Genomic DNA, 12,295 nt, shown 5'->3' with positions numbered 1-12,295 from the left:
ATAGTATTTTTTTGGATTAATTGCCAAAAAAAATCCAAGCGAAAAAAATCCTGAAGTTTGAAAATTTTTGCAATTAATCCTTGAAATTTGTATAATTGCCAATTAAATCCTCACGTTTGATTAATGTCTCAAATTGATCAGACCGTCAAAAAATAATTAGTATACTTAATTAGAATTCCATGTCAACTGCTATATCATCACTGTACAGGCCACATAAAAAATCCCAAATTAGGGCTAATTGCCAAAAGAAACCATGAAATTTGTCAATTTTTGTAAGTAAACTCTAAAGTTTACATAATTGTCAATTAAACCCTTACGTTTGATTGAGGTCTCAAATTAACTCGACCATTCATAAATCATTAGTGTATTTCAACAAATAAAAATTATAAATCAAATTCTGTTATACTTTTTGTCTTTATCAATACTTCAACTCTGCTTTATAAATCATTAATTAGTGTTTTATTTTAATCATACTATTCACTAAGTTGCATCTATTTCTCAGTGATTTTGTTGTTAATTTTCTTAAACTTTATAACTTTCTCCTTAAAAGCATTTCTTTGCTAAAGCAAATGTGTGTGTAGCTCGTTCTCCAGGCCATGTAAGATGGATCAAACTACTGGAAGAAAGAAAAACCATTTTCTTTAATCAATTATCCATTAATATCTGCAGCTCTCAATTAAAATAGTTAAAATAAAAGTCATTACAATTATCTTTTAAGCATTACATACTAACGATTTATTGATGGTTGGGTCAATTTGAGACATCAATCAAATGTGAGGTTTAATTATGCAAACCTTCATTGTAAAAATTAGCAAACTTCATAGTTTTTCTGGTAATTAATCCCAATTTGAGTTTTCTGATGTGGCTTCTATAGTGATGATATGATAACTAATGTGTAGCTCCTGTAAGTATACTAACCGTTTTTTTATGGTGGAGTTAATTTAAGACATTAATTAAACGTGAGGATTTAATTGACAATTACACAAACTTCATGATTTAATTACAAAAATTCCAAACTTAAGAATTTTTTTACAATTGACCCTATTTTTTTAGTATTCATTTATTTTTGTTTGTAATTTATTATTTTATTCAATTTTCTTTTTTTAAATGATTTAAAAATAAATAATTTATTTTCTCTTTGATTAATTAAAAATGGAATGCCATCCATTTCAAAACATAATTTACTTTCTAAGAATTTTTTTCTTATTACAAACAAAATTCTATTTCTAATTATAATTGGAAAGACATCAATTTTCTAATTCGAAACACATTAATTTATTTCCCAATAAGAAATGACATGTATTTTATTTATAATTTTTCTAATTAGAGGCCAAATAAATTAGAAATGGAATTGTTTCATTTTCTAAAAAAACCATCCATTTCTAATTTTGAAATAAAATTTTCATTTCTATAATCATTACCAATGACCTAATTATAGAAACATATTTTTTTTTTCATTTCTAAATTAAATTAGAAATAAAAATCTTTAATTTAGAAATGAAAATCAATAAATTATTATTAAATTATTATAATTAATGGATAATAAATTAAAGTTCTAATGATCAATTTTAATTTATATTTAAAAAAAAATCTCAAATTCACGCAATTTCTTTAGCAGATTAATTTAAATCATCGTCACTCAATTTAGGTGATAGCATCAGCAGTGTTCTTCAATTTTATTTTGTATAATTAAAATCTCTAAACTTCAATTTGAATATTATTACAATTCATATGACCTGCTATTATTGATTTACAGGTTAAGTTATTACTAAATTTCACTAAATGTATCTCAACTTTGATGGATGTATCACGATCATTCCTCAATTTTAATTTGAATTAAAAAAATTTTTAAATTTTAATTTAATGTATATTTTTAAAATTTGTATAAAAATATGCATAATAAATAATAAATTATGATTATGTAATTTTTCTTTCAAACTTTTATAGCTATTTTAATTTTTTTATTTATTATCTATTTATTTAAAACAAAAATAATACTTAATATTTCCTTAAAGAAAAAATAATACAATTTTTACTTGTATTACTTTTTATTTCAATTTTCAGTTAATGTCTAAAGGATTCATATCTAATTTATCTTAATTTCATTAATTTTATTTTAATGTAATAAGAAAAATTTAATAATATATATTATTTGACTTTTTATTTTAATGATATCCAAACTCTAATTAAGTATGAATGTTTTTCCTTTATATATATATATAGAGAGAGAGGGGTTAGTTTTATATATAGTTTTTTATTTTTTTCTTATTTTAGCAAAATAATTTGTTCAATCTTGAATTATTATTAAGCATATTTTTTAATAAAAATTATTTATATATTAAATAGAAGAATAGAGATTTTTGTGATACAATTTAAAATTGAGTAACATTTGTTGTACATTATCAAATTGAGAGATGGGGAGTAAAATTTAGTTATAAGTTAATCTGTAAATCGATGATAACATGTCACAGGAAGTTTAATTATGCTTAAATTGAATTTTGAAAATTTTTATGATATAAATTAAAATTAATAAATGCCGCTAATACAACTGTACAAGTTAATGAATGATAGTTGAAAATAACCCCTTATTTGGCAAGTTTAAAAAAAGGATGAATTGTAAAATAGTTGTTGTGTTTTAGCATAATTAATAAGTCGGTTCATATTTTAAAAATCAATTTATGACATTCCTATAGTTTGAAACCATTAACACATAGATCCTTTCATCTAAATTTTGCAATGTATTCAATTTGTCCAGTTGATGAAGGATAGTAATAAGTCAAATTTTTGCCCGTATCTAGCCCAAATCTTGATATGACGAGTTTGAATAATATATAATTAAGTTCAGTATAGATTTGGATTTGAAAAACAATACCTTGACGAGTTTGATTTTGAATTTTACATGTTGAGTATTCGTTACTTGAACTCTTTTATATAAATACTTATTAAATATAAAATATATGTTTTTTATAATAATATTTATAAATTTTATATTTTTATTTTAAATAAAATAAAAATTAAATATTTTATAAAATTATTAAATTTTAAGATATAAATATTAATAAAAATAATTTTTATATAAATTATTAATTACAATATATAAAATTAAATGAATTTAAATATTTTTCAAATAATAACAATCAAATTTGAATAGACTGACAATATATTTTAATTAAATTTAAAATAAATTTATATTTTAAAAACATATTTAATCAAATTTAAATATAATAATTTTTATGAATTCCTTACTTATTACCATTTTTACCTACTCACAGAACATCTCCATTTTCAATTTCTCTTTCATTATTCTACTCAAAGTCAATAATCCTCATAAATCGAGTCAGTGTCATTAACACTTTGTTTGGATAGGTGGAAAAGGGAGAGGAAGGAAAATAAGTAGGAGAAAATAACTTTGAAAAAACTTTTTAAGAGAAGGAAAATAAAGAAGGGAAGGAAAATAAATTTACTTTGAAAAGACTTTTTAAGAGAAGGAAAATAAAGAAGGGAAGGAAAATAAATTTTATTTTCCTTTAGTTATTTTCTCTCCAAATTGGAGAGAAACTAAGAAATCAAAGAAAAAAACTAGATTTTAGTGCTAACTCTTTTACTTTCCCTCTTTTATTTTCCACTCATCCAAACACAAGGAGAGAAAATAAAGAATGAAAAATAAAAAATATTTTCCTTCTTTTATTTTCCTTCCTCTCTTAAAATTTATCCAAACATACTCTAAGTCTCTCCTCTCACATCACAGATCCATTCACCGCCTTCTGCTTCTTTTAGTATTCCCTCTCCATCCTCCCAACCCTAAACCCGCTCCACCTCCGCCACTCCTCCTCCCCTCATAATCTTTTCATTGCTCATATTCTATCAATTTTGTGTATTATAAGGGTAACAATACCTTTTTTAAATTTCTCTAATAAATAATTTGGACAAAAAGACTAATGTAGTATTGTTTCAAGTTATAAAAATATAATAATTTAATTTTTTAAAATACAAGAATTGACACGTTAATTATCTCAATCACAGGACCATTTTATAATTCACTCTTAAAATGACAGCCTACAAATAGATTATGATAATTATGATAACTTGTGTAGAAAATATTTAAAGAGTATTTTGAGTTATTTAATTATTTTTTGCTTAAATTGGACAGCAGAGGTGAAAAATAATATTAATTTTCTATTTTCTTTTTATGTGTTTTTTTTCCTTGAATAATTATTTTTAATATGATTTTATTTATTTAATAAGAATATATTAGTAAAAATTATAATAATTTTATATCCTCACTTCTCTTTTCATTAAAATATGAAAAATAAAAAAATCATTTTCTTTCCTTTTCTTTCTCCTCACAGATATTTTCCACCCATTTTTTCCTTATAAATAACAAATTTTCTTTTCATAACAATTTTACTTTCCTATAATTCAACCCAATTAAAGTTTCCAGCTTTTCTTTCCATAATACAGACCCTTGACACCCAGGTAAACCAGTGATGCATTCACATTATGATATAGAAAAGATAAAAAAAAAAAAATCAGAATTTAAGTCAACACCTTAGACAAAAAACTGTGTTAAAAATCATGAGAATTATTATTAATATTATTATTTTTCATGGTAGCCCACATTGTTAGCCGGCAAGTGGTATTGGATTCTTGGAATTTTCTCATAAACACACAGAACTTTCAAAGGCCGTGACGTTTACATGTAGATAGTTAATTTGGCCATGTTATAATCGAATTTGCCCTCTCTCTCTCTCTCTCTCTCTCTCTCTCTCTCTCTCTCTCTCTCTGTGTTTACCTTATAAATAGAGCATGTTGATTATCCAGTGAATTCATATATATTTGCTGACGCTTACTAGTTACTGCCCTTCTCTCATCTTCTCCTGTTTTTCTTTGTAAATTGTTGGCTGTTCAGAGAAATGGGAACTCAAGCTCGTACTGATGAAGATTATACCCATAAGCCTGTGAGTCTCTCTCTTTCTTTTTCTCTATCGTTTTGTCGGTAGATAGTGCGTTATTACTATTGGTTTTGCAAGAACTTAAAAGAATAAAAGAAAAGGCAATCAACTTTTCCAAAATCGTTGGAGATTTTGTCTTCAAGCTGATCTCTTTTTATCTTGTTGATTTTGATTCCTTTGTTCTGTAATAATCTTTTTGCCCTTCATACATGTAAAAGCAAAATTTTCCCTCTTTAATTTCTTCATAAGAAGAACATCCAGGAAACCAAAATTACAAAATTTTTTTTCCTTTTGTTTAGCAATTACAGGACTCTCATTCTGATCAAAATTTGTTCTTGCAAGCAAAATTAAAAATATAAATATGAACCCAGGCAGTATATATTTATCTGCAACTTTCTTGTAATTTTGTTTTTTGGACTCTGCACAAGATATTTTTCATCAAATTTTTCTTTTTTTTTTTTTTTCATCACATGAGAATTCCTGACATACATCTGTACCACAATAAATTGGATATTGGCCTGATGCAAGGTTGATAGTGAGTGTTAGGTTGTGGTGCCAGTTTGATTCTTTATAAGAATAAGAATTGGAGCCAAACATTGTTTTTGTATGTTCTGGAATCGAAATTAGAATCGAATTTTGAGTTTGGTTTCGGTTTGATTTCAAGTACTATTGATTTTAATTTTGATTCTTACTTTAATTCTGATTTGATTCTGATTCTAGTTCCTACACTCAAAATTAAAAATTATATATTTTTAACATTAAAAATATTAATGAATTTAATAATATTAATATTAATATTAAAATAAAATATTAATAAAATTATTTAAAATTAAATTTATAATTTTCAAATAACAATACAATATAACTTCAAATATTTATAATAAATTATATAATATTTTCATATTTCAAATTATAAAATAATAGTAAATAGCAATTAGCTTTCAAATGTCTTATTTACACATTTTCCACAGAAAAAAAGAAAATCTAATAAATTTTTTAATTTCAAACCTTCCTCCACTTTTATCTTCACACAATTAAATAAATTAATTAAATTTTTTAAAATTATAAATAAGATAATTAATGTAGTTCTAAGACATTTTATAACATATTTCTTAATAACTGTATTTTACTATTTTATACAATATAGAAAGTATATTATATTTTATATTTATTTTACTATTTTATTTTAATGATATAATTTTTAATTAAAAAATATAGTACATGACTACAAGGTGATTTTATCTTATGATTGATTAATGATTATAAAGTGATTTAACGTATTCATAAATAAAAATTAATATTAGATTATATACTTATAATTAAGGGAAATTAATTTTATGTACATATATATATATAAAACTGTATGATATATTTAAAAATTTTCAAAAAGATATATCTAATAGGTTTCAATTAAATTCTTCATAAAAAAATAAAAATCAAATTAAAATAATAAAATGAATTAATTTAATATAATTTAATTTTTACACTAATAATTTTTTTTTAATTTTAATTAAATTTGATATACTTTTTCTATTTAGTTTGGAGTCTAAAAATTGGTCATAGCACTAGTGGGTACACTGAATATGGAGTACTGAAGTTACAAAAATTTGTGTTTAATTACAGGACATTAATTAAGGCTCAAAGTTCAAACATCATTAATGATAAATCTGATTTTTTTTTTTAAAAAAAAAAAAAAAAGAAAAAAAGAAAGAAGTGCATATGCATCCTGTGAAATTTCAAGGGTTTGACGTTCATCTCACGGCACATTTATTTTCAAACTTTTTTTTTTTTTCTAAACTTTGATGTGAAATGTAAAAGGTCATTTTGTCTTAAATATATTTGACCAATATGAATGGTTATCGTGCTTGGGCCGCACAAGCATTTAATTATCTTTTTCTTCTCTTTTATATGTTAAATATAAATTATGAGTTTTTGAGATAATTTAGAGGGAATTGTTTATATTTTATTCTGAGTTTTGATTTGTATTTTTGACTGTGTGAGAGAGACTTATAATTTTTTTATATAAATTAAATTGAAGTTATTATTAAAAAAATCTCTTGGGTTGGGAACTAACTTTTAGATTGAACTCAAAAGCCAATAGATCTAGAGGGGAGCAGTTTTCGGTTTAAATCGAAAAATTAAATTGAATCAATTGAATTCGATTCAATTGGTTCGGTTTTAAAATTTAATTGGTTCAATTCAATTTATAATTTTAATAATTTTAGTTAATCGGTTCGGTTCGGTTATTTTCATAAAAAAATCAAAAAAATCGAACCGAACCGAAATTATTAATATATATAGGAAATCAAAAAAAAATCTAACCGAATTGAATCGAACCAAATCGAATCGAACTGAAATCAAAGAAAACCGAACCGAACCTTAAGATTTTTGAGTTTTGATTTTTAATTTTTTTTGTTTTTATGTTTTTATTATTTAGATTTAATGTTAAAAATATGAAATTTTATAAATTTTGGTTTGATCGGTTTAAAACTGAACTGAACCGATATTTATCAGTTCGATTCGGTTCGGTTTTCTCTTATCAATCGGTTTGGTTCGATTTTTAAAATTTTTTATTTTCGATTTTTGGTTTTATAGGAACCGAACCGAACCGTTTGCATACCCCTAAATAGATCCTATAGAAATATTTTTCGTTTTTTTTTTTCTTAATTTATAAGTATTTTAAATTATTTAATTTGATAAATTTAATAGTTTTTTTTTATATATTATATTAAATATTTTTTTATTCATCTAAAAATCATTCTACTATCATTGATTGTATGTTATTTTTATATTTTAATTTTAAAGTTTAAAATAATAATTATCTAATGAAATTTTATTTTAAATTTTAGATGTTTATTGAATATATAAAATTGTAAATAACCTAATTATCTAATGAATAATATTACAAATTATTTTTAAAAAATTAAAGAAAAATTTTCAATTGTATTTATGCATTTTAAAATATTTTATGTTTGACTATCTCAAAATTCATATCTAATTTTGCTAAGTTTTTTAATCGAGTAAGGATAATTATAAATTATTTTTTAAGTAATTTCACTTTTTCTTAGAGTAAATTTTTAAAAATTATATTAAATTTCTTTTTATAATAATATTACCTTTTTTTTTTTTTAGGTTTCAGTTTCAATATTCTTAACCCTAACCATATTTTCCTTTAATGAATTTTCAAACGAGAAATCCCTTTTCTTTATTTGTGGCAACGCAAGTTTTCACAACTTTGCCAATTTTTGTGCCATCTTTAGGTACCACTTTGGCACTTTCCTTATTTTCAATGCCATATCCAATCTTGCATGTGAGTTGTTCAGAAATTTCCACAATTATTTTATGTTAATTGTTAAGTAAATTATTTCTTGCAACTGAGGGTCAAAATTTATCTATAAATTTCTGGAAGTAGGTGCACCAAATAGTCGCAATAATTAAAAAAAAAGAAAAAAAAAACTTTGTCAAATTGTCATACACGTTATTCCAGCTCATACATAATCCATATTTTTCTTTTTTTTTTTTCTTTGTTCGAGTACTCAATAATTAATGATGAGTGTTTGATTGTGTTAAATCAACCAATTTGGTTACTGGGTCATAGTAATTCAATTTGGTGTATATTTTGGCCATTAAGATTTGATGAAGAAATGTGTTGTAATGAATCACAGACTGATGAACAACTAGCAAAGCAAAAGGCAATTGATGACTGGCTTCCAATCACTTCTTCAAGGAATGCAAAATGGTGGTACTCAGCTTTTCACAATGTTACTGCCATGGTTGGAGCTGGCGTACTCAGTCTTCCATACGCCATGGCAGAGCTTGGATGGTAATTTTAACTTGCATCTTAGTTTCTTTTTTAATTTGGCTCTTACTGGAGTTAGAAATTGAGATCTTACAGCATTGGAGATAACTCTGATATCATTGAATTAAAACTTTTAACTTGCATCTTATGTTTCTTCAATTAGCAAGTAATCTCGCTCTTTGTAACTCCAGGGGTCCTGGTGTTGCTATTCTAGTCTTATCATGGGTGATTACACTATACACTCTATGGCAAATGGTGGAGATGCATGAAATGGTTCCAGGGAAAAGATTTGACAGATATCATGAACTTGGTCAATATGCTTTTGGTGAAAAGCTTGGTCTGTACATTGTGGTTCCTCAGCAACTAGTTGTTGAAGTTGGTGTGTGCATTGTCTACATGGTTACTGGAGGCAGATCATTGAAAAAGTTTCATGATCTTGTATGCAGTACCTGCAAACAGATCAAGCTAACTTATTTCATAATGATCTTTGCCTCTGTTCACTTTGTACTCTCCCACCTTCCTAATTTCAACTCCATCTCTGGTGTCTCTCTGGCTGCTGCTGTCATGTCCTTGAGGTATTCCTCAATGCCTTTGCATACTCTTTACTGATTTGGCTACATACTCTTTACGCAAGAATACTAAGAGTTAGTGATTAACTTTTGGGTCATGGTGTTTCTGTGCAGTTACTCGACCATTGCTTGGACAGCTTCTGTCCATAAGGGTGTTCAGCCTGATGTGCAATATGGTTACAAAGCTAAGAGCACTGCTGGGACAGTCTTCAACTTCCTCAGTGCCTTGGGAGATGTGGCTTTTGCCTATGCTGGGCACAATGTGGTCTTGGAGATTCAAGCAACAATCCCATCCACTCCTGAGAAGCCATCCAAAGGGCCTATGTGGAGAGGAGTGATAGTTGCTTACATAGTTGTCGCCTTGTGTTACTTCCCTGTTGCCCTAATTGGCTACTGGATGTATGGCAATGCGGTCGAAGACAACATCCTCATCTCATTGCAGAAGCCTGTATGGCTCATTGCAATGGCTAACATGTTTGTTGTGGTTCACGTTATTGGAAGCTACCAGGTGTAAATCAAATTTACTTGATTTCCCTTCAAATCTCATATTGATCTAAGTTGCAGGTTATTGATATTTCTTTCGTTCCTATGCAGATTTATGCAATGCCAGTGTTTGACATGATAGAAACTCTATTAGTAAAGAAATTACATTTCAAGCCCAGTTGGTTTCTTCGTTTTTTTGTACGCAACCTTTATGTAGGTAAGTAAATTCTTGAATTCAACATTACCAATCTCATCTCAGTTCATGTTTTGAAATGATTTTAGTTGAGTTTTTGAGCTTGGATTTACACATTTTTTGTTGCTTTTTCTTGGAGGACTCACAATGTTTGTTGGCATTACCTTCCCTTTCTTTGGCGGTCTCCTTTCATTTTTTGGCGGATTTGCTTTCGCCCCAACAACATATTTCGTAAGTCAATCTACCGTAGTGACTTCCTGTTAATTTACCACAAGATTTTGAGCCAATGATCAAGTCTCTTCTTTTCATTGTTCAGCTCCCCTGCGTAATGTGGCTGGCCATTTACAAACCAAGAAAGTACGGCTTATCTTGGTGGACTAACTGGGTAAGTTGATTCAATCATCATCTTTTTATTCCTTTTCCTTTTGATCAAGAACTTGCTTTGCTTCCAATCGAAGTTCACTTCTAATGTTTTCATTCATTCGATTACAGATCTGCATTATACTTGGTCTTCTGTTGATGATTTTATCTCCCATTGGAGGATTGAGGCAAATAATAATTCAAGCTAAGACCTATTCGTTCTACTCTTAATCATCATTCCCAATCCATATGAATTGGATTGCCACAGAAGGTGGATTTTGGACTAAAGAAAACCAACTAGTGATGATGATGATGATGGACGAAGCCGAAATAGGTGGTGTGCAGCAATTATCAGAACCCTGACAGGTTGTGTTCAGATGATATACATGCTTATTACTGGAGAAAACAGCAACTATGGCTATAGAAATATTCTTTTTCTAAACTAGTTGTGATGCATATATTTTGCCTCTCTTTTTATGGTTGCTTTGACAAGTGAAGTGAATTTTTCAATTTCTCTTCTTGTTATATTGAAATGAATGCAAATATAACAACAGTCTTTGGCTACTGGATATCATGTCTCGACACTTGCTGGGACTCAAGAATCATTTTGTAAATTATTGTTATAGTTCATGGTTAGTATCAGAAATTGATCAGGCTTAGCTGTTAAAATTTTTTGAACTTGAATTGAATATCAATAAATTGAGACTTGGTCATTTAGAAATTGAGCTAAGCCAAGCTGAGTTTTTATTGAACTGAGTCTGGAACAATTCATGAATAGTTGGACTCATTTACAACTCTAGTAAATTTTAGGTGTAGAATTATGAATTTTAAACAATGCAATTTTGAGTAGCTCTCATATAAAAATTAACTTAATTTTTATAAAAAAATTAAATTTAAATTATAAATAACTAAATTTTATAAATACATTTTATAGAATTAATTACATTATAATTTTAAATAATACATTATTTTTATAACATTCATAAATAATATAAATACATTTACAAATGAGTATATTCATTAATTTATTTAATGAGTCTACTCATGAAATGACTTACAAGTCTTAAAGAGTCAAATATTAGTGAGTTTGAGCCGAGTCAAATCTCAAGCAACTTAATTTGTTTACACCCTTTAAAAGCACCATCAGCACAAAAGCAGCCAAAACTTGGGTTGTCATATTTATGTTACAGATTCAGCATGGAAAGATGCTACCTTGGCTCTTTCTATTATAGATAGAAACTTCTGCCACAAAAAGTAAGAAATGGAACAAATTTTTGACTGCTTCAAGGCCTTGTTAAGGATTCCATCATTGCAATGTTTGGCATTGAATGTGAGAAATTGTTTTTTCCTTCATTATTGCAATATCTCGAATTTTTAAATAATTATTTTATGTATAAATTTTAATATTTTAATGTACTAAATATTATGATATCTAGTTTGAATTTTTCTAAGTTTTTAAAACTGAATTTTGATTTTTCAAGATAATTAACTTTAATAATTTTTAAAAATTAATTTAAAGGTTATGTGGCAAGTTTAAAAATATATTTGGACTCTATAAATTTTTTTGAGTTTTCTATAGATTTTTTTGAAATTTTCGGGACTCATTTTAGGTCTTAAGGAAGAGTAAAAATAAAATTTCGGGTGTTCTGAATCAAAACAGCTGAATCGAACTTAACCGAATTGAACTGGCCCTCTTTTTTTCTCTTTCCCCTCTCTGCTGCGCGTTGCACCTCCCTCCCTTCTCTCTTCTTTTTCTCTCTACTCCTTCGGCCCCACCACCAACCATCCCTCCCCTCTCCTTCCTCCCTCGCCGGTGCCCCTCCAACAAGCCTCCCCTGCCACCACCGCTGCTCAATCCAATCGAAAAATGCTCCCAAAGACTATTCTCCTTCAGCACACCTTTTTAACTTCCCTTACTAATTTGGGCGATTATGGCCCT

The 12,295-nt window shown here is 27.0% G+C and overlaps 1 protein-coding gene across 1 annotated transcript; it reads left to right on the top strand.

Annotated features, from left to right (window-relative positions):
• Window positions 1-4,770: 4,770 nt before the first annotated feature.
• Window positions 4,771-10,925, top strand: LOC110644636 (lysine histidine transporter 1). The gene is made up of 8 exons (XM_021797517.2): window positions 4,771-4,958; window positions 8,618-8,775; window positions 8,943-9,326; window positions 9,435-9,828; window positions 9,915-10,020; window positions 10,136-10,227; window positions 10,313-10,381; window positions 10,489-10,925. Exons 1-8 carry the CDS (start codon window positions 4,914-4,916, stop codon window positions 10,585-10,587), a joined length of 1,347 nt encoding a protein of 448 aa, XP_021653209.1. The 5' UTR covers window positions 4,771-4,913; the 3' UTR covers window positions 10,588-10,925.
• The last annotated feature ends 1,370 nt before the right edge of the window (window positions 10,926-12,295 follow it).

The sequence above is a fragment of the Hevea brasiliensis genome, chromosome 15 (genome assembly GCF_030052815.1).
Source record: "Hevea brasiliensis isolate MT/VB/25A 57/8 chromosome 15, ASM3005281v1, whole genome shotgun sequence".
In the NCBI taxonomy this organism is placed as follows: Eukaryota; Viridiplantae; Streptophyta; class Magnoliopsida; order Malpighiales; family Euphorbiaceae; genus Hevea; species Hevea brasiliensis.
Note: the sequence above shows the minus strand (reverse complement) of the source record. Positions and strands in the feature narration are given on the sequence as shown.

Excerpts from the sequence above, each read along its gene's own strand:
- LOC110644636 (XM_021797517.2), top strand. The coding sequence starts at position 4,914 with ATGGGAACTCAAGCTCGTACTGATGAAGATTATACCCATAAGCCT. Across the intron at positions 9,327-9,434 it reads GCTGCTGTCATGTCCTTGAG|TTACTCGACCATTGCTTGGA; the intron begins GTATTCCTCAAT and ends GTTTCTGTGCAG. Across the intron at positions 10,228-10,312 it reads TCGCCCCAACAACATATTTC|CTCCCCTGCGTAATGTGGCT; the intron begins GTAAGTCAATCT and ends TTCATTGTTCAG.